This window comes from Haliotis rufescens, unplaced genomic scaffold, assembly GCF_023055435.1.
Source record: "Haliotis rufescens isolate VD_foot unplaced genomic scaffold, xgHalRufe1.0.p SCAF_11, whole genome shotgun sequence".
Taxonomy (NCBI): Eukaryota; Metazoa; Mollusca; class Gastropoda; order Lepetellida; family Haliotidae; genus Haliotis; species Haliotis rufescens.
This window is the reverse complement of record NW_025963791.1, coordinates 37,925,016-37,948,594: the sequence shown is the minus strand read 5'-3', so window position 1 is coordinate 37,948,594 and position 23,579 is coordinate 37,925,016. Positions and strand designations below refer to the sequence as shown.

At 45.3% G+C, this 23,579-nt stretch overlaps 1 protein-coding gene across 3 annotated transcripts in view; it reads left to right on the top strand.

The window, feature by feature from the left end:
- The window catches only part of LOC124149365 (ribosome biogenesis protein BMS1 homolog), a 45,280-nt gene that overhangs the window by 9,502 nt on the left and 12,199 nt on the right, over positions 1-23,579 (top strand). For 2 of the 3 annotated variants that reach the window (XM_048392715.1, XM_048392714.1), the window contains exons 7-18: positions 1,370-1,491; positions 2,969-3,168; positions 3,928-4,100; positions 6,473-6,608; positions 8,625-9,564; positions 9,921-10,019; positions 12,563-12,732; positions 13,046-13,127; positions 20,729-20,845; positions 21,491-21,657; positions 22,412-22,600; positions 23,028-23,208. In XM_048392715.1, coding sequence (XP_048248672.1) covers positions 1,370-1,491; positions 2,969-3,168; positions 3,928-4,100; positions 6,473-6,608; positions 8,625-9,564; positions 9,921-10,019; positions 12,563-12,732; positions 13,046-13,127; positions 20,729-20,845; positions 21,491-21,657; positions 22,412-22,600; positions 23,028-23,208 — 2,576 coding nt within the window. The remainder of the gene's footprint in view (positions 1-1,369; positions 1,492-2,968; positions 3,169-3,927; positions 4,101-6,472; positions 6,609-8,624; positions 9,565-9,920; positions 10,020-12,562; positions 12,733-13,045; positions 13,128-20,728; positions 20,846-21,490; positions 21,658-22,411; positions 22,601-23,027; positions 23,209-23,579) is intronic. The other variant, XM_048392716.1, reaches the window with a different exon arrangement.

The following is a 23,579-nucleotide window of genomic DNA, read 5'->3' as shown; positions in this document are numbered from 1 at the left end:
ACTAGTACCTGCAGTAATAAGCGCAAGTCTGGTATTAAACACTGTGTAATACCAGCTTATTGTTCTTAAACACTGGTCACTTCAAAGGGCGAGTAATGAATACAGATTACTAAACAAGTCCCCTTTAGATATCATTTTTCATACGAGTGCAAATGTTGCTAATATTGGATCCTAAGCAAGTCTATGTGTTTCTTGTTACAACAGTTCAACAGTAGTCACATGGTAAACGGGTCCAGCTTCATGAAAATCACATATGAATAATTAGTTTTCTCACGATGTTGAGAAGGATGGGTTGCTGAAGACGTATTCTACCCCGGATCTTCACGGGTCGACACACTATATCACACTGTAAGACACTGTAGGACACACTGCATGACACACTGTATGACGCTGTATGACACTGCATGACTAACTGTAGGACACTGTATGACACTGGCACACTGTATGACAGACTTTATGACACTGTATGACACACTGTATGACACACTGTATGGAACACTGTAGGACACTTTATGACACTGTAGGACACACTGTGTTATACACTGAGCTGACACTGGTCGACACACTATATCACACTGTCGGACACACTGTATGACACTGACACACTGTATGACACTGACACACTGTATGACACATTGCATGACACTGTATGACACTGACACACTGACACACTGTATGACACATTGCATGACACTGACACACTGTATGGCACACTGTATGACACTGACACACTGTATGGCACTGTATGACACTGACACATTGTATGACACTGACACATTGTATGACACTGACACATTGTATGACACTGACACATTGTATGACACACTGTATGGCAGACTGTATGACACACCATGACACTGGTCGACACACTATATCACACTGTAGGACAAACTGTAGGACACTGTATGACACATTGCATGACACACTGTATGACACATTGCATGACACTGTATGACACTGACACACTGTATGACACTGACACACTGTATGACACTGACACACTGTATGACACATTGCATGACACTGTATGACACTGACACACTGTATGACACTATGGCACACCATATGACACAATGCATGACACTGTATGACACTGACACACTGTATGGCACACTGCATGACACTGTATGACACTGACACACTGTATGACACACTGTATGACACATTGCATGACACTGTATGACACTTTATGACACTGTAGGGCACACTGTGTTATACACTGAGCCAACACTGGTCGACACACTATATCACACTGTAGGACACACTGTAGGACACCATGACACTGTAGGACACACTGTATGGCACTTTATGACACACTGTAGGACACTGTACGACACACTGTTTAGAACTAATGTTCCCATATTTGCAGGATGGAGGACATCACCAACCCCGAGTCTGTGCGTTGCAACTCCAAGTGTGACCGCAAGGTGTGTCTGTACGGCTATGTGCGGGGGACGCACTTGAAGAACCAGCAGATGGTGCACATCGCAGGTACTTGGTGGCCGCGTCTAGTGATAGGCATTATTTGCCAAGTGTGTTTCTGTATCATGTTTATCATTTATTAAGCCTATGGAAGTCATGATACACAGCTGAATTTCGGGGGTTTGATCCCTGGCCGCGTCATACCAAAAGATGTTAAAAGATGGTACTTGTTGTTACGCTTTCTGCCGCTCGGCATTAAGCGGCTAAAATAAGGACCGGTCAGCTTGAGTCAGTAGAGTCAGTAGACTGTGTCTGAGTTGGGTATTCATGTTAAACTGCAGCATGGTATCTCAGTGGACAAGCACGTTAAAATCAGCGTTAGTCTGGACTAATACAAGCAGCCACATGCACATACACATGCATGCATGTCACTTTATAAGTTAACCCCATTTCACCTCACTTTGGGTTCAGAAACATCAACACATTGAAAAACACCCATTTACACTTATGAGGGCGTCAGGCAACAGTTTATTGAGCAAGCAGACATTGCATTAATGAATGGAGCCAGGTGACCTCATTTGCATATTTATCGGATTGTGACATAAGTTAGTTATACCAAGGAATTTCATCCATCCTTCCGAGAACATATTTTTGTGAAATCTATTACTTGAAAACTGCTTAGATTATTTTCGTTCTTGGTGAACACTTTCTATACCAGTCGTGGAGGTGAAGTGCAAATTTTTTATTTCAATATTTGGATTTTCTGAAAAAACACTGCTTTTATTCATTGTTTAGCTTTGACTTTTTTACTTCAACATTTGTACAATCTATTGCTTGAAGACATCTTCATGGATCCTTTCCCTATTAAAAGGAACAGTTGCTATACCAATTAGGAGAGGTGCAGTGCAGAGTTTGATTTTGATAAGTGGATTTTCTGAGAAAATAGTTGTTGTTTTTCATGTCAAGTGTACTGTATCCAGCAAAGCCTGCTGCTGATGCACCAGTACATCTTTGAATCATGCCGTTACTGTGTTATTTTATTGTGCTTTTTAAGAGAAACCGACACAAACATTAAGGCATCAATATATCTCCAATATCAAAATTGTTCTTCAGCTGATGTTGGTAGTCGAGGTCAGGGTTATTAGTGAGCCTTGCTCATTTTTTTGCCTTTTTCATCACAGTTTTTAGTGCCTGAACAATTACAATGACCTGTTCTCATGACGTGTTTATGCCACCCTGTATCATTTGGGAATGTGTATTGCCCTCTAACTGCTCAGGCCCTCCAGTTGGGATTCCGAGTAAGATTATTTTCTAGGTCCCCAGCTACCTATGATTTAAGAGGCGCCCAGATGGATTGGTTGGTCAGGCTCGTGGTCTTGTTTGATTGTGTCCTCTTACTCAGACGGTGTGGATTAATGTATAGGTGCCAATCAAGGGAATGTCTGGTCAAGACTTGTTTGTTTTCAGCCCGCTGTCATATAACTGGAATATTACTGAGTGAGGAGTTAAGCAACAAACAAACAAATCCTGCTTGAAATGTTTACAGGGTGTGGAGATTTCAACATTCACAACATGCAGTTTCTGCCAGACCCCTGCCCTACTCCCAGCAGAGAGAAGAGGCGGTCCTTGAATGAGAAGGAGAGGTTCATCTATGCCCCCATGTCCGGAGTGGGGGGGATTGTGTATGACAAGGATGCTGTATACATTGATCTGGGGGGCAGCCACTCTCACAGTAGGAAGGAAGAGGTGGGTAGTTTCTATTGCATCTACATTAGACACAGGTGTTGAGAATGAAGTTATTGACAGGCCGCCATCATATAGTGAGTGAGTGATTTAGTTGGGTTTAACGCCGCTTTTAACAGTATTCCAGTCATATTGCGGCGTGTCAGCTTAATGTGGGAGGAAAGCCCGAAGTGATGCAGGTCTCAGACGTTTACCACTTTGGTGAAACCCACGAGCACGGGTAAGGTGATGACAAACCTACAAACATAATTGGGGCGAACCGGGATTCGAACCCGTAATCATAGGTTTCTGGCGTGCACAGCGAATCGCGGCGCCTTAGACGAGTGGGCCACCCGTGCCCCCCGTCATCATATAGCTGGAATATTGCAGAGTGTGGAGCTAAACAACAAACACACACACCTAATATGCATCTGCTGATAACTGTGGATAACTCAGAGACAATGTTAATCACTCCATATGTCTTTCGGTTGGGATTCCAGGGTAGAATAAGTCCCACTTGTCCTCATACATGTCCTAAGAGCAGACCAGCTATGGATTGGGTGGTATTATGTTTAATATGTGACCTGGCTAATCATGTATATTTACACCTGAATGTCATGGAACATCGTTCATGCCATCGACCTCTGGTTTACCTGGGCTTTGTAATACAGCAGAAATATTGCGGACTAGGGCATAAAACAATATTCACTCATCCCCTTAAATTTGATGACACTCAAAATGAATCTCGGTGTTTTCCACATGGTGTGGTTACCATGGTTACAGGACAAGCAGCCGGGCAGTGAGATGGTGGCTCAGCTTATTGGCATGATCAACCCTATCGACAAAAAACTGACGGCAAGTGAAATGAGCATGTTTACAAACACAGCCCCGATCCGCTCAGCTGATGCAGATAACAACAGTAGCGAAGAGGAGGATGTAGATGAGGATGAGGACAAGTGAGTGGGACGTGACTTAGTTAATGAAGAGAAGTTAGGCTAAGAAAATAATAGTCTTGGTTCCCAGGCACTGTATTCCAGTATTTTACTCATCAAGGAATACATATATGAAGGGAGGCCCATTCCCAGGTTGATTGTGCGCACTGTTTGTTTGGTAACACAACTGTTTATTTGGATACATACCAGTTTGACCGTGAAGATATCGGGTTACAATAGGTCTTCAGCAATCCGTGCTTGCCATAAAAAGTGACTATGCTTGTCATAAGAGGCAACTAACGGCATAGGGTGGTCAGGCTCACTGACTTGGTTGATGCATGTCATCATATCCCATTTGCCTCGATCGATGCTCATGATGTCAATCACTGGATTGTCTGGTCCAGACTCGATTGCCGTCATACAGCTGGAATATTGCTGAGTGTGGTGTTGAACAACAAACACACAGACGCAAAACATATTACTTTGAAAGAAAAAAAAACCTTTAAAAAATCCCACCAGTGCCAACTCTATTTTCAACAGCCATTGCCTGAGAACCAAGTCTTATAGTTTTTTAAGCCTAACATTACAAGGACCTAGACCTCCTTTAGAGGCCAATATTCGGCCCCAATTCTGCAGCAAATGTCAGTTTTTATTCCCAAATTGGAATTATATATTTGCCCATTCATGCTATTATAGTTGTAACTGCTGATATGGTTTCGATGAGATTTGTATTTACCGTATTCGATGTAATAAGCACCCAGGGCGCTCTCAAAATTAGAAATAGGGGGCGCTTATTAGAATATTATTTTGGTGAAAAAAAACAGAGTTGAAAGATAAATTTTGTGGTTTATGCTGACAGCCTGAAATGTTTATATTCGACAGATATATTTTTCCAGAATTTGATTGCCCATAATTAAGGGTGCATAAATAAGTCTTGTGCACATTGATCAATCGGAAGGGGTGCTAACTTGGATTGTTCACTAGCCAATATATTAGCTAATATCGCCGTGGGCGCTTATTAGAGCATGGCACTTATTACGTCGAATACGGTAACTGATGGTCGGAGCAATAGGTAAAGGTTTCAATGCTTTGTTTTCCATGGTCACTTGAAAGCTAGGTAAATCCCTGCATTTAGGCCTGCATGCTTTAGACTAAATAAAATAATAGTCTTAGTTCTCAGGCACTGCGAGGCATCATCATGAAGTCAGCTGCTCATTTCGTTTTGTTTCCATTTTAAACAAAAAAAAATCCTTAAATATTTTGCAACTCAAACAAACGACCCTGTTAGTGAAATGCTACAATACCTAAAAACAATGCAAGCCCGCAGTTGCACTGTTTTACTGTGCATCTTGTGTTATGGTCATTGCGACAATAAGGGTTTGATAAAACATCCCAAAATAGATGATTTACTAATTCAATGATACTTGTTCACTGTTTGCCGGACAATGTTTCATATGCAGAGATTGAGATTACATGTGTATTTGCCTCGTAAAGTAAGCCGAAAATAGCAATCAGCTGTTCACACATCTTTTCCCCTATCTTTGGGTGATTTAGTTTAAAAAATACTTAATGCTTAGCCAATATCATAACTGAAAAGTAATGTCAATACAGCAATAGGGAGACCAAAGACTTTGTATCTCTAACGACTCATGTTTGTTTCAATGCTCATGTTCATGGTAAGTTGATGTGTTTTGCCAATCACTTCATACACGATTTTGCTGAAATTAATGTAAACCAAATTGAACGACATCTATATGTCGGCTCAGAGTCAGTATACTGTGTCTGAGTAGGGTAAATACGCATCAGTCCAGAGTAGTACACGCAGCCACACACACACATGCATGCACGGCACTTTATAAGTGCAATAATCTTGGACGCCGCGTTAAAGCCATTTCACCTTCACCTTACTTCACGAAGTGCATGATTTTCACAAAAACTGCACATCAATGTATAAATCCGTAATAACGATTTCCACTTTCAAGTTATTTTCAAGATATCAGTAATCAGCAAGAAGATTCTTTGACAACGAGGAAGTAGTGTAGGGAACTTAGCTCAGGACTAATACAATTAGCAAAATGAGAATTTGGAAAATAATTTTAATAATCAAGGCCCCTCCTCCTGCTGTTAACATGGTTAAGGCTCTTAATCTCTCCTTGAGGACCAATCCTGTGGCATAGTTAGTTGTTATTACAAAACATGCCCACCAAACACAATCAGTTACTGAAATGGCATTCCCTAAGAACTAAACATATTTTTGGTTTGAGTCATTTTAGCAGTTTCAATTTCAGTTTGATGGAGCTAAAATTAGTATATTTATAAAAATGTCAGCACATGGTTTTAATTGAAATAACACTTTTGACTTTAATAATAATAGTTTTTTGTTTGTTTTCTCGCAGACAGATGAAATTTTTACCAGAGGAAGAATCTGTGGAGGCAAGTGATGGCCGCACAAGGAGGCGAGCTGTGTTTAGTGAAGATGAAGACGAGGATGATGAAGACAGTGATGAAGAAGAGGCTGAGAGTGATGAAGAGGTAAAATTTTCACCTGGTTATTGAGACTGATACCTGAGTCATGTGGCCAAAAGAGCATACTTTATCTTCTGTTTAGGGGTATCAGATACATTGTTTGAGGCATAAAAAAATAAAATAATTGGTTCTCCAGCAATGTCTTTTGAAATTATAGTGCAGACAGGCAGTGTGGTTTTTTTTTATGTACAGTTGTGCAAAATCATCCTTGGAAAGGGCCTCCCAACATAAATGGTTTCCTTGATGAGTAAAATACTGGAATACAATATTTGAATACCTTTGACGACCAGTGTGTGCATAATTCACCCATACAAAGATTTTTTATCATGAGCACACAACACTGAAAGCAGCATGTCGTCAAATCTGTACTGAAGTACGCAAGATACTCCTGTTATTACACTGTCTGACTATAAAAGAGTTCATTGTATGTCTGGACTTATGTTTGTAATCCATGATATTACTCTTATCTAAGATTTCATTCAATTTTGTTTACATTCATTTCGGCGAAATCGTGTAAGAAGTGATTGGCAAATCACATCAACTCGCCATGAACTTGGGCCTTGAAACAAACAATAGTCGTTAGAGATACAAAGTCTTTGGTCTCTCTATTGCTGTATTGACATTACTTTTCAGTTATGATATTGGCTAGGCATTAAGTATTTTTTAAACTAAATCACCCAAAGATAGGGGGAAAAATGTGTGAACAGCTGATTGCTATTTCCAGCTTACCAATGCTTACTTTATGAGGCAAATACACAGTAATCTTAATCTCTGCACATGAAACATTGTCCGGCAAACAGTGAACAAATATCATTGAATTTGTAAATCATCTATTTTGGGATGTTTTATCGTAAATATCATGTTTTCATTGACCAAATTTGCAAACTGCAAAACAAACACACCAACTCCATTGACCATAACACAAGATGCTCAGTAAAGCAGTATGCATGTAAAGGGAAGTAACTGCACGCTATATTGGATCACATTGTTTTTTAGTATTGTAGCATTTCACTACGGGGGTCGTATGTTCGAGACAATGAAAATTTGAGGATTAATTTGGAAAAAAAACTGAAAAATGAGGCGGACTTTATGATGATGTGGGTGTTGCCTGAGAAGCATGACAAACTTTTTGAGCCTATGATTGCATGTTATATCATTCATCTTTCAGCAGCAATTGTTAGTTGTCAATATTTCATTTTTAAAGTTATGATGTCTTTGTAACCATGGTAACATAGGAACTGCATAGTTTTGTAAACATGTCCCTACTGGTCACTATTCCTGTTTGCCACCAAATTGGTGACTTGGCAACTTAAATATTTCATGTATAGAAACTGACAGTAACACACAAGATTGGTTGTCTGCAACAATATCCTCACTTCCATCTTCCTTGTTTACCATGTAATGCAACTCATTACACCCGTGAAGATCCGGGGTAGAATAGGTCTTCAGCAACCCATGCTGGCCGTAAAAGGCGACTATGCTTTCCGTAAGAGGCGACAAACGGGATCGGATGTTCAGGCTCGCTGACTTGGTTGATGCATGTCATCGTATCCCAGTTGCGTAGATCGACGCTCATGAGGTCAATCACTGGATTGTCTTGTCCAGACTTGATTATTTACAGACCGCCGTCACATAGCTGGAATATTGCCCTAACAGGCGACTATGTTTAAGTTTATTAAGAGGCGACTAACGAGATAGGGCGGTCAGGCTCACTGACTTGGTTGATGCATGTCTTTGTATCCCAATTGCGTGGGAGGTGGAATTGGAGAATTCATCATTGGGAGGCCAGACAACCTAGATTGCTGTGTCTGCGATGAATATACTGATGGTTTTGAATCAATCGGGAAAACCCACTGATCATGCTTAATGCACCAAAAGATCTGAAAAATATGAAAAGGCAGCAGTGGAGAAAAAGTTTCAAGAATATAGGCTCAGCAGAGTCCAGTGGTGGTCAGTGTTGTTGGTAAGATGAGTGGGGCATGTTCAGTAATATTTCTCATTGATTCCTTCCCATTTACACAGGCTGTGAGTAGTAAACAGAGAGAGAAGACTGTTGTGTTTGCTGACAGTGACGATGAGATACAACTCTTCAAAAATACATCAGTGTCAAAACTGGGACAGACGCACCAACAGAACGGGAGTCAACCTCAGGAACAGAGGAAGCTGGTGCCGCCGAAAGACAACGATGTCTGGTTGGACTTTAATGTTGGAAGTGATGATGAGGTGGATGAAGTAGTTGAAGATAAAGATGATAGGGACGATGAAAGTGATGATGATGATGATGATGATGATGATGAGAGTGAGGAGGATGAAAGTGAGGAGGCAGATGAAAGTGATGACAGTGACAATAAAGATGAGGATGATGTTGATGAGGAAGAGGAAAGTGAAAGTGATGACGAAAGTGATAGTGGTGATGAAGGTAGTGATGCGGACCAAATGAATACAGATGCCGTTCAGAGTGTCAGGAAGGTAAAGAAGAAAGACTTAAACAATGTTGTCAATGTAACAGAAAAAACAGATCCACCTAAATCTATTTCTAAAAAGGAAGCTTCTGACATTTCTAAATCATCCTTTCGTTCAAAACAGTATAAAGACAATGAAAATATGTTAAAAAAGAAACAAAAGACGGACAAATTGTTGAATGATATTGTTGAAGATTCATCTCAACATGTGAAGGTGAAAAGTGGAAAAAAGGTAGACAAGCAGTCCAAACTAGTCCAAGATTCCAAAGGATTAGAGTTCTTAGAGCCTGAGTTTGATGACGTGGAGATGAACTCGGCATCGAGTGAGGATGACATGTCAGCTTCAGAAACTGATTCTTCATCGGACTCGGATGAAGAGATGAAACTGTTGAAGAAGATTGGTAAAAACAAGGGTATTAATCCGAAGGAAGATCAAGGTAGTGATGAAGATGTGACAGAAGAGGAAGAACTGGATGACATCAAAGAAGAACCTGAAGATGGTGAGAATAATATTTAAGTTATGATAATCTGTATTCTGTGACTGTGACAGCGTGTGTGTTTACAAATCGGGTATATATTTTACTGTACGGAGAATTGGTAAACGCAATTCAATGATTGAATGGTATGTATTGATTGATTGTATTTCTTTTGTAAGTGTAAAATGTTTTTCTAAAGGTTCAATTAAACTTTAAAGTTTTCCGAGGCAAAGATACAGATAGTTTAAGTCCTTGTGTACAAAATCCATCTTCCCGAGGCAAGGGAGTTAACTGACTATAAAAATCTGACCTTGTTAAATATGATCATAACAAAGTAGATACAGATGGTATACCTGTAATAATCCTGGGTATACTTGCAGGCCTGCAGTGGAAGACCAACCTTGCCGCGAAGGCCTCGGAAGCCTTCAGGCGGCGACAGAAACAGAAGATGAACTACCAGAAACTCATCTATGGAGCAGGTGAGAACAGAGGGGCTGTTCCTGGTTCTTCTCTGGTGTCTTCACGCCCTTGCAGCGCCAGTACTTCCTGAGTTTGTAGAAACTATGTTCCTCTCCCTTATACATACAACTGCTACGCAGTGTAATGGTGATGCCTATCTAGTTTGGACCGCCTCCGTGGTCTAATGGTAGAGCGTCCGCCCAGAGAGTGGAAGGTCCGGGGCTCGATCCCTGGCCGCGTCATACCAAAAGACGTTAAAAGATGGTACTTGTTGTTACCCTGTCTGGTGCTCGGCATTAAGGGGCTAAAACAAGGACTGGTCGGCTCGGAGTCAGTATACTGTGTCTGAGTGGGGTATTCATGTTAAACTGCGGCATGGTATCTCAGTGAGCTTGCACTATAAATCGGCATCAGTCTGTAGTAGTACAAGCAGCCACACACACACATACACGTGCATGCACATCGCTATATAAGTGCAATAATCTTGGACGCGACGTTAAACCCCATTTCACCTCACCTCACCTCGCATTTCTAGTTTGCGTCAAGTATTGAGACAAGCTCTTTTATGACACACCGAAGTCAAATGAGCCCTACTCCGTGCATGAAACTTGTGCAAACGTTGCCTGAAATACTATCAGTGTAATCTGTGTGCTCTTTGGTCTGGGCTCTCGCTGGTGTCAGGACATGATTTCATTCATTGGTAAGAATAGCGGGTTCACTGGAAAGCAGACTTCTGTATTCAAGGGTGGTATGTAGTGCATCCCTGGGAGGTACCGATGAGGATTCCTGGGTAAGGCCTGTTGTTTTTGGCCTATATGTGTTGATCCAGGAGAGAACCAATTTGTCAGTGTAGACTATTTTGGCTGCAAAACTACAATATATGTTGCTGCAGGATCACGAGGGGTACATGGGGTTTTAGCATCCTGAGTTTTATACCACGAGTCTCCACCTCTGGCTAGGGATATATAACCTAACAAGGGACGCATTAAACCCCATGTACTCCTCATGATCCTGCTACAACAAATTTATCTTACCGACATGTTTTAATGTGACATTGTAAAAGAACTAAAACAAATTCAAAATTGATAGAAAACAGCTTTTCGACTGAGCTGAGGTTCGCTTGCGCTATGTCATGTGACTTTCATTGACTCGTGAAATACTTGCGGCTTTTTACTTTGAAGTTGGGTATAAGTGATTTATTCTGTCTCTCAGAATTCCACGGGCAGCCTGTATTGCACGTGGGTATAAGAGATTTATTCCCCAGCTGAGAAATGTATTCCCCTCCAAGGTGGGATACACAGTATTTTATCAAGATCACATGGACCAATCAAATCTAATCATTCTGACATGGAGGTATGATAAACAAGAATGTCTTCAAATTAATTTGACTCCGAATAGAACACTGCATGCTAAACAGTTTTTCTGTCCTGAATGATTTGTACAGATATAGTGTGAGATATATTGTTCATATCGGAGACAATTTTGGTGTAAAATGAGCTCTAATCTGTCTCCTGTTTTCATTGGACACTTATTAAGTTCTATTATGTTCCCATGACTCAAGCTGCTTCCCTACAAACCATGTGGGTCAACTAGATTGGTATATGGTCACAGGTTTCAACATTTGCAGTGATGTCTGTCATGTTGTGCTCATACTCAGTTTCACTAGTACAGATATTGGAATGTGTACAGAAATATAGCAGAGCTCCAGATAAGCTGCGTATCTGCGTAAAATACGCATCAGAAATTGAGAAATACGCAGTGAAATAAACTCCAAGCGCATCAAATACGCAACGGACATTACAGATAAGCTACAAAAATAAAACTTGTGCGTATCATCAAAATATTGTGAAGTAACCCTGCATATTTGATCAGCAACTTATTTTGAACTTATAAATGGGCATTCCGTCAACCTTGCCAAACTCCACGATGACAGTTACATCATCATCATTTGCCATCACACTTTCTTGTGGAAGTATCGTGGTATTTTTTAGTCCTATAAAGCTCTAGAACCCACACGACCCCAGTTTGCAGGGACTAGATGAATAGTGAATATTTAACTTAAATACCCACATGTGTAAAAACTAGTGGGTAACAGAAATTTGAATACCCAGATAGAATTACTGATACCCAATGATTTTAAAATGCATAGGTAAAATACCCACAACACCAAAAGCTTATCTGGAGCTCTGTATGTACAGAGCATGGAGTAACACAAGTCAATCCAAATCAGACCCATGAAGATCCTGGATAGAATAGGTCTTCAGCAACCCATGCTTGCCGTAAAAGGTGACTATGCGTTGTAAGAGGCAACTAATGGGATCGGGGGGTCAGGCTCGCTGACATGGTTGAAGCATGTCATTGTTTCCCAATTGCGTGGATTGATGCTCATGATGTCAATCACTGGATTGTCTGGTCCAGACTCGATTATTTACAGACCGCCGTCATATAGCTGGTATATTGCTGAGTGCGGCGTCAAACAACAAACAAACAATCCAAATCATGTGTTGTTTTGTTACAAATACTGTCACTCAAGTTCACTTCTATGACATGTATGTTGCCATAGTAACAGCAGCAGAGACGGAGAAGGACGAAGTGGATGAGGATGAGGTGGGAGGACTGTTCAAAGTGCTCAAGCAGAAGAAGGACAAAGGGAGGATGGGCAAGTCCAAATCAAATGACATGGACTGTTCCAAGTTTTGGGAGGACAGCATGCATGACTGGGATCTGGAGGAGGTTGGTACCACAAGTGTTTGAAAGAAAGAAATATGTTGTTTTTTTAACTGAAGAGCTCACTGTAGAATGTAACCAAAATATCATCACTAATATCTTTATTTCGCAATCATATTATTATTTTTAATCATTCATTTCTGATTTTGGTGTCTTCCGGTGATAATGACTTGTCTTGTATTTATCAGTAGTGCAGTTTAATCCTTGTGGTTATTAATAATATGAGAAAATATACAATTATCATATTTTCATCAGATGATTATTTTTTAGTTGAGTGGTAAATGTGTACGGCTGGTAAGCTATATACATACTGTTGTAGGTACGCCTGTTGATACGAGATTGTTTTGTGACTGGGAAATGGGACAAGAGTGAAGATGCAGCTGCTAGACTCCAGGAAGATGGTGAGTGCTGCAGCTCATAACATTCCCCCAACACACACATGGTAACATTCCCCCACACACATGGTAACAGTCCCACACACACATGGTAACATTCCCCCACACACATGGTAACAGTCCCACACACACATGGTAACATTCCCACACACACATGGTAACATTCCCACACACACATGGTAACATTCCCACACACACATGGTAACATTCCCCCACACACATGGTAACATTCCCCCACACACATGGTAACATTCCCACACACACATGGTAACATTCCCACACACACATGGTAACATTCCCACACACACATGGAAACATTCCCACACACACATGGTAAAATCCCCCCCACACATGGTAACATTCCCACACACACATGGTAACATTCCCACACACACATGGAAACATTCCCACACACACACGGTAACATTCCCCCCACACATGGTAACATTCCCACACACACATGGTAACATTCCCCCCCCACACACACGGTAACATTCCAGGGGAAGCAGGCACACAAGGTAACATTCCAGTGAAGCAGGTACACGTGGTAATATTCCGGGGGAAGCAGGTTCACAAGGTAACATTCAGGGGAAGCAGGTACACAAGGTAACATTACAGGGAAGCAGGTACACATGGTAACATTCTGGGGAAGCAGGTACACCAGGTAACATTTTGGGGGAAGCAGGTACAAATTGGTAACATTCCCGGTGAAGCAGGTACACATGGCAACATTCCCGGTGAAGCAAGTACACAAGGTAACATTCCTGGTGAAGCAGGTACACATGGTAACATTCCGGGGGAAGCAGGTACACATGGTAACATTCCCGGTGAAGCAGGTACACATGGTAACATTCCGGGGGAAGCAGGTTCACATGGTAAATTACATTAAGTAATACGTTACCACTGTTATACCGAGGCTGTTGTCTCCCACAACTGCTGCTATAGCGAAATCTACCACAGAGATCTCAATTACCTCATGCAGCACGTGCGTAGCCACCTAGCTGCCATGTGACACCCTTCACTCTTGTCTCCTTCGTCTGCTTAGCAAGACGTGTTTTCTCCTGCTGAAGCGTTCCTTGAAGATTTGGTGATATTTATTATAGTTTATTCTCTAATAAACTGTGCTTTTATGGGGCGTTGCGGTAGCTACGCTTGGTTATAATTTTCCCGCCAAACGGAAAATTTTTCCCGCCCTTTTTTCTATATACTTGCGGGGTTCGCGTATGCACGTTGTGTTTTACGTTTCCCCTGTTCTTGTATGTTTTGGGGGTTAACATGACTTATTTCTTTAATAAAAGTTATATGTGTATGTTATATGTTCACATTGCTCGTTTATTTTCTTGTGAAAATGTTCGTTTGTGAATCATTGTGGTGCGTGCGTTGTAACCATGTTTTGTTCTTTGTTTATAGCAAACAATCAATGTCTGACATGGATATGTCCCCAGTATCCACCCCCTCTACCCCTGCTCCTCGGAGTTATGGGGTGTGCAGAAAGTTTTTGTCGTCCCGGGATCCCCACGATCGTTGCCCGCGGTGCAGGGTTCCTTGCGGGGACACCCGGTGCATCCTGTGCGAAGGTCTGGGGCCTGCGGATTTTGAGCGGTACCGGCTGTACGTACAGTCCGTCTCCACCCCTGTGGTGGCCGGTTCGTCCGGTCGGGGTCCCCGTGCGGGTACCACCTCCTCGGCTGCGGCGGATCCCCTTGCGGCCCTCGGGCTGTCCGGGATTCCGTCGCCGCATTGTTGTCGAAACTTGTGGATTCCAAGCTGGCGGCCTTATCGCAAGATAGGCCGCTGGCTGTTCCGTCCCCGGCCTCTTCGGTGGCCGCGGGGTCGGACGCGGGGTCCACCGGTAAAGCGGCGGATCTCTTGGCGGCCCGTGTGCTGTCCGGGGATTCCGTCGCTGCATTACTTGCATAACTTGTGGACTCCAAGCTGGCGGCCTTATCTCAGGATAGGCCGCTGGCTGTTCCGTCCCCGGCCACTTCGGTGGCCGCGGGGTCGGACGCGGGGTCCACCGGTACGGCGGCGGCTCCCGTGGTCACCGGTCCTTCCCCCGAACCGTTGCTCCCGCTATCGGTTTAGGACCGCGTGGCCATGGTTTATGACCTCTTTGAGGACATGCCCCGGCCGGTACCGCGGGGAATCCACGATTGTGGGTTCCTCCGAGGTATACGATGAGTCTTCCGACACGGCTTTCCCCGCATCAACCTTGCTGCGTGGTTTCAAGCCTTCCTTGGAGAACGCCTTCGCGGCGGCCTCCGGTCGGGGTCTCCCGTTGCCTCCGACGTCGTGGAGAAAGGGTTTATTCCCGGTACATGACCTTGCCTTTCCCGAGGCTGGTCCTACCGTGGAGGCCCATGTTGAGCGGTTGGGTGTCCGTGCCCCACCGGCTGCTACGGTAACGCAAGCTACCTTGCACCAGCTGGACGCCCTCGCTCGGCACTCCATGTCTCACGGAGACACTTACTTGGCTGCAGCGGCCCGTCTGGTCGAAGGTTCTCCCACGGACCGTGACCAGCGCATTTACAACTGCCTGCTCAGTTTAAATGCTTCCCTGGAGTACGTTGCCGAGGACTCTCGGCACACACTTGCTCTTGTTGGGTCCCTGCATAGGCGCCTGGGTGCCGCTCCTAACCGGAGCACGCCCCAGGCTGCTGCGGCCTGTAGGTCTAAGGGGTCGGGTTCTTCTTCCTCTGGGAAGTAGCCCCGCCCTGAGGGCTTCGGTATGGGCAATCAGCTGCCCTTTCGCGGGAAGACGGGGAACTGGGGGAAGCCCAAGTCGTCGACGGACGGCAAGGGCTCCTCCAGGTGACTCTCATTGGAGGGGTTCGTATGCCGACAGCGCCAACTTCGGTTGGCCCTTAGGCGAACCCGAGTCACTTGGCCCTGGACAGTTGCGCCTGTCGCAACCTGTCAGGGCCCCCTCTCCTTCCCCAGTGGGAGCCAGACTCCAGACTTACTGGGAGAATTGGGAACAAGTGTTCGACGACCCGTGGGTGGTCAACACGATTCGGTACGGCTATCGGCTTGATCTCAAAGCGAATCCGCCGCTCACCGTTGCCCCGTTGGCAGGTTTCGATTCGGAAACCGATCTTCCCATCCTCGCCGATGCCATCGGCAGGTTGGTGGAGAAGGGGCAGTACGGGAGTTAGCTCTACCAGAAATAACACCGGGGTTTTACTCCAGGATATTTCTCGTTCCCAAGTAGGACAGTGCCGAACTCAGAATGATTCACACGTCCGCTCCCTGGCTGTTCACCCGGTTAACCACCCCCATAGTGGGGTTCCTCCACAGGAGGGGTGTCCGGTACTTCGCGTACCTGGACGACTCGCTAGTAGCAAATCGAATGACAGACACCCTGTCACGCCATCTCGATTTCGCACGTCGGCTCTTGGAGCAATTTGGGTGGATTATCAATCTCCCCAAGAGCGAGTTAACCCCTTCTCAGAACTTGCTGTTCATCGGAGGTCGGTTCAACACGGTGTCCCATCGCCTCTTTGTCCCCCCAGACCGGTGGCACAAAATTCAGGCGATGATTGCCAAAGTCTTAGCGGTGCAACAGACTGTTCACTTTTGGGAACAGCTGTTAGGGCTACTTGTATCAGCCCAGGACTGCACCGCACGGGGTCGTCTCCAACTCCGCCCGCTGCAACGGTTTTTAATCCAGTTGTTAGCAACGGAGGTGCACAGTGCGACCGTCGCCCTCCCGGATCGGCTCCGACCGCATCTGGAGTGGTGGACGGTCCCTTACATTGTCTTATCAGGAGTCTCTATGCGGCCCTACCGGGCCACGTTGACCCTGTATACAGACGCCTCTCTAGTGGGCTGGGGCGCCCGTCTAAAGGGGGAGGTGAGCTCGGGGCTGTGGTGCTTAGACGAACTAGGTCTTCACATCACTTGTCTCGAGTTCAAGGCAGTGATCAACGCAGTCAATCACTGGAAGCATCGTCTCGTCAACGCCCGGCTCATGCTGGCGACCGACAACACGACGGTAGTGTCCTATGTGAACAAACTGGGGGGAACCCACAGTCACTCGCTACTCGATCTCACGTTCGAGTTTTACGCTCTGGTGGACAGTGTCCCGTGCCAGATACGCGCCCGTCACATCCCAGGTGTGCGGAACGTACTGGCCGATGCTCTATCGAGGCCTCAGGATCCGAGCCCCACAGAGTGGATGCTGAACCCAGTAGTGTTTCAGTGGCTGTGCGAACGTTTGGGTCGTCCGATGGTCGACCTGTTCGCAACGCGGTTCAACAATCAACTCCCGTTGTTTGTATCACCAGTCCCGGTCCCGAGGGCCATCGATCACGATGCTCTCGCGTTAGACTGGACGGGCTTGGTCGCTTATGCTTACCCGCCGACAGCGTTGATACCACACATTCTAAGCCGGCTCCGAGGAGTTCGCTGTCGAATGTTACTGATCGCGCCCATGTGGCCGAACAGATCGTGGTACCCCGACTTGCTGACCCAGGTCACGCAGTCGCCACTTCCACTGCCTGTGAGACCGGATCTCTTGATCCACCCTCACACCCGTCAGCTTCGTCCAAACGCAGGGCAGTTCAATCTGCACGCGTGGATGTTGTCACCGAGCGTCTGAGGAGTAAAGTTTTTTCTCGCCGGGCGTCTCGGGCATACGTTAGTATGCATCGTGATTCTACCCAGAAGGTGTATAATGCACGTTGGGTTATTTTCACGAAGTGGTGTTGTAAACATCACATTCATTCGCCAGATAAGGTATCTGTGCAGGATATTGCTCGTTTCATGTCTCACTTGCGAGAGACCTGGAAACTCTCCGGGGGTTCCATTGCCAACTATGTCTCGTCCGTTGCTACGGTACGGGACGTTGCTATGGGTACCAGTCTCTCCAAAGAGCCGGTGATACGGGGTATTATCAAGGGTTTCAAACAGCACGATCTTAAGAAGGGCCGCCTTCGGGCACCGGCCTGGGATCTTTCCCTAGTGTTGCAATCACTTACGGAAGCTCCGTATGAACCCTTGCATAGTGCTTCGTTCCGGCATGTGACTTGGAAAACAGCATTTCTCCTCTCCTTTGCCACGGCGGCACGTGTATCCAAAATTCATGCACTCGATGTCGCCAAGGTACGATTCGATAGGGGTGACGAAGGAGCGGTCCGCCTGGGCCTGCTCATGGGCTTCGTCGCCAAGAATCAGAGAGTCGGGCAAACGGAGAGAGAATTCACTGTAAGATCACTCAAAGAAATCTTACATCCTGCTGATACTGAGGACAGAGCGCTGTGTCCGGTTAGGGCCCTTAAGTATTATCTTAAGGCTTCGAATGAACGTAGACAAGGGCCTGACCGTCTGTTCATATCGTGTAACCCTAATCGCACGGTTGCCATACCTCGCAACTCGATTGCGTTGTGGCTTCGTTCTGTCATCAATCTGGCGTACCGGTCTCGGGGGTTACCGGTAGCGGGGTCAAACCCGCACGAGATCAGGGCGCTAGCGGCAACATTTGCCCTACACTCGAATATCTCTGTTCGCAGAATATTACGAGGTTGTTACTGGCGTTCTGACTCGGTTTTTGCCAATCATTACCTCAAACAGGTCGCTGATGCCGTCGTGGAGAGTGTGCACCGTCTTGGCCCGCGGATCGCGGCGCAAGCGGGCACCTAAGGGGTGTGCCCAGCGCAATTCCGAACTCCTCAGGCGTCTGACCTTGCACGGTGGTCAATCTGGGTCTACTCCAATGTTCCCACTGCCGTGGGTACAGGAGTTGGGGTCCCGCAAACCAGCGCACTCACACCACAGGTGAGGGCGGCTTTTTGTGTGCTTTGTCCTTATTTGTATTTTGACAATTATGTCTTTAATTGTCTGTCGTGTATCCCAACCTTGTGATGCATGCTTACAAATACTGGAATTAGGTCACGCGCCTAATGCATACTTTAAGTAGGCTTGCTCTGGGATATACGGTCTGAATGAAATTAATTTCCCTCTTTTCGACTGTTTAACCTGATCTAAGATTAAGCTCACGCGGATACAGTGTTCTCATCCGCTGCGGCGATGAAATACCTATCCAGTGGGGCCGTTTGGAGTCACCAATCGTTTTGGCAATGACGATTGAGCCTTACGGTATGCGCTTGACAGTGCTTTGGTATTCCTATAGGGTAACGCCTAGCTAGGTGCATGCGCATCGAGTGCTTCCGCCTTGGTGTTTACTTCCGCTGGTCGGAAGGAACGCTAGCAGTCAGGATTCGGGTTGTAGGTGCTCCCCACCGCCTACTGTGGTAGTCAGCCTCGGTATAACAGTGGTAACGTATTACTTAATGTAATTTGTAGAATTTTCCTATTCGGAATATTCTATAAGTAATACGTTACCACTGGGCTGCTGCCCGCCCGTCCGTCCCCCGAGCACTTGCTCTCGCAGGAGACAAGAGTGAAGGGTGTCACATGGCAGCTAGGTGGCTACGCACGTGCTGCATGAGGTAATTGAGATCTCTGTGGTAGATTTCGCTATAGCAGCAGTTGTGGGAGACAACAGCCTCGGTATAACAGTGGTAACGTATTACTTATAGAATATTCCGAATAGGAAAATTCTACAACATTCTTGGGGAAGCAGGTACACATGGTAACATTCCGGGGGAAGCAGGTACATGTGGTAACATTCCGGGGGAAGCAGGTTCACATGGTAACATTCTGGGGAAGCAGGTACACATGGTAACATTCCGGGGGAAGCAGGTTCACATGGTAACATTCTTGGGGAAGCAGATACACATGGTAACATTCCGGGGGAAGCAGGTACACATGGTAACATTTTGGGGGAAGCAGGTACACATGGTAACATTCCAGGGGAAGCAGGTACACATGGTAACATTCTTGGGGAAGCAGATACACATGGTAACATTCCAGGGAAGCAGGTACACATGGTAACATTCCAGGGGAAGCAGGTACACATGGGAACATTCCGGGGGAAGCAGATACACATGGTAACATTCTGGGGAAGCAGGTACACATGGTAACATTCCGGGGGAAGCAGGTTCACATGGTAACATTCTTGGGGAAGCAGATACACATGGTAACATTCTTGGGGAAGCAGGTACACATGGTAACATTTTGGGGGAAGCAGGTACACATGGTAACATTCCAGGGGAAGCAGGTACACATGGTAACATTCTTGGGGAAGCAGATACACATGGTAACATTCCAGGGAAGCAGGTACACATGGTAACATTCCAGGGGAAGCAGGTACACATGGGAACATTCCGGGGGAAGCAGATACACATGGTAACATTCCAGGGGAAGCAGGTACACATGGTAACATTCCAGGGAAGCAGGTACACATGGTAACATTCTTGGGGAAGCAGGTACACAAGGTAACATTCCAGGGAAGCAGGTACACATGGTAACATTCTTGGGGAAGCAGGTACACATGGTAACATTCTTGGGGAAGCAGGTACACATGGTAACATTCAGGAGGAGGAGGAACATTCTGGGAAAGCGGGTACATGTGGTAACAATCTATAGTTGCAAATTCACATCATTACATCATTTCTTCTTATTTGGTCTCCGAATACACTCCGTCATTTTCCAAAAAGCTCTGTCCACACTTGCCCTATCAATATGCCATGCCTGCTGTGCTGCAGATGACCTGTACGGAGACTTTGAGGACCTGGAGACCGGGGAAGTCCATAAGGGGAAGACCGATGGAGAGGAGGAGGAGGAGGACAAAGATCTTGAAGGTGAAGGAGAGAAGAAAGAAGGTAGGTGAAAAGAGATGGATCATTGCAGGAGTGAAACATGAGATGCTTATGAACTTTGGTGGGTGTTGAAGTACACTGACAAAGATAAAGATTGTACGAACATGAATGAGAGGTGTCACATTTGCTAAGTGAGCTTCCATTGCCATTCCAGTGTGAACTAGGTTCCAAAGTACCTAATGCTTTTCATGAATGGTTAAGGGGCGGTCGGGTAGCCCTGTGGTCAAAGCGTTCGCTCGTCACGCCGAAGACGGGGGTTTGATTCCCGACATGGGTACAATGTGTGAAGCCTATTTCTTGTGTCCCCCGCCGTGATATTGCTGGAATACTGCTAAAAGCAGCGTAAAACCATACTCACTCACTCACTCATGAATGGTTAATGACTTTGTTAGGTCCTAACTTAACACACTCTCAGTAACAACCATCAGTTTGTCACATCAAGACCAGATATGTCCTCTTTCAACCACTTGTCATTACCAGACCCACTCTCACCACAGGCTTGTTCTTTCATGACCAAATTTACTCTGTAGCCTCCGTGATGTGTCCTAGATATTGAAGCCATGATATTCACCCTACCTGTCTACAGTCAAACAGGTGAGGCCAGGTGCTGTTGTCAGTTCTTGATCCTATTTATCTTCCTGTCTTCAGGTGAGGGAGAGGAGACTAAGAAGAAGATTAAAGCAGAAATGACGGCAGCTGAGCGTCGAGTAGAGAAGAAGAGAAAACTCAAGGAGATGTTCGACCAGGAGTATGACATGAAAGGAGACTCTGAGTTCTATGATACGTGGAAGGCAGACCTGCAGAAACAGTCCGAGGTAAGGAGACTCTGAGTTCTATGATATGTGGAAGGCAGACCTGCAGAAACAGTCCGAGGTAAGGAGACTCTGAGTTCTATGATACGTGGAAGGCAGACCTGCAGAAACAGTCCGAGGTAATCATGGCATGACTGTCACGTCTTTGAATCAATTACCACTTGATGCCTACATGGTGTAGTAGAGCGGTTGCTTGCAGAGCGGAAAGTCCGTTCCATCCCTGTCTGCGTCATATAAGACATTAAAAGATGGTCCTTGTTGTTGCCCTGCCTCGCTCTGGGCATTTAAGGGAATAAAACAAGGTGGACTCGCGGGCAGTATGATGTGTCTGAGTGGGGTATCCCTGTTAAACTCTGGCATCGCTATGTGAGTGCAATAATTTTACACGCAATGGTTTGAACCCCATTTCACATCCCAATCACCTGTCATGGAAATCTGCTCATGATGTGAATCACTGGATTGTCTGGTCCAGACTCGATTATTTACATACCCCTGTCATATGGCTGGAATATTGCTGAGTGTTGCATTATACAAGAAACAAACAAACAAAAACTTGGTTCTGGTATGTTTAACAAACAAGCTCTCTCTCTCTCTCTCTCTCTCTCTCTCTCTCTTCTCTCTCTCTCTCTCTCTCTTCTCTCTCTCTCTCCCTCTCTCTCTCTCTCTCTCCCTCTCTCTCTCTCTCTCTCTCTCTCTCTCTGTCTCTCATTTTGAGAAGTGTTCTGAATTCACTTGCATTCCTCCTGCTTCTTTACAGCTAAATAGAGCCGAGTTTGAGGGCCTTGGAGACGAGCAGAGGGTTCATTTTGAAGGCTTCCGTCCTGGGATGTACGTCCGGATGGAGATTAACAACATGCCATGCGAGTTTGTGGAGAACTTTGACCCTTCCTATCCTGTGGTGCTGGGTGGTCTGCAGAATGTAGAGGTCAACATTGGATATGTACAGGTAGGGGGGAGGGGTTTACTGGGTGGATGAGTGGCGGCTTGGGAGAGAGAGAGAGAGAGTGAGTGAGAGCGAGAGAGAGTGTGTGAGGGAGAGAGGGAGTGTGAGAGAGAGGAAAGAGTGTTAGAGAGAGTGAGGAGAGAGAGAGTGTGAGAGAGAGATGGTGTGTGAATAAGAGAATTATTGGGAAGGCGAGTGTTGTTGTGACACATAGTGATTGATTTGGTGAGTGAGAAAGATGGGAATGAGTGAGCGAGTGCGTTTTATAAGTTGTAGCAGGATCACGAGGAGTACATGGGATTTTATCTGTCCTGCTTGTGGTTTTCTACCACAAGCCAGACACTACCATGGGTAAGGTGTAAGGTATAAGTGTAAAGTTTAAAGTGTGAAGTATGTGCTGCGTAGCTATCATGCTGTCCCCTGTTTCCAGGCTAGGGTCAAGAAGCACAGATGGTACAAGAAGATTTTGAAGACCAGAAATCCTCTGATTGTCTCCCTTGGGTGGCGGAGATTCCAAACTATGCCACTGTATTCGATCCAGGATCACAACCTCCGCAACAGATTGCTGAAATATACGCCAGAACATCTTCACTGTCATGCATCGTTCTGGGGTGAGTTCCATCATGAGGGAGCCATCATGTTTTCAACAAGTTGTAAGGAAAACATCAACTCATGCTTTGTTTTATGACTTTTCTACTGAGATATACTACTAAAGAGAAGTTAAGGAACACCAGATTCTTTCACATTGTAATAGTTAATCTGTGCCATGATATGAAAGAATCATGTGTCTTTAACTTCTTTTGAGTAGTATATTTCATATAGTTCTTATGACTCATGAAGATCCAGGGTAGAATATGTTTTTAGCGACCCATGCTTGCCGTAAAAGGCGACTTTGCTTGTCGTAAGAGGTAACTAACGGGATCGGATGGTCAGGCTGGCTTACTTGGTAGATGCATGTCATCGTATCCCAATTGTGTGGATC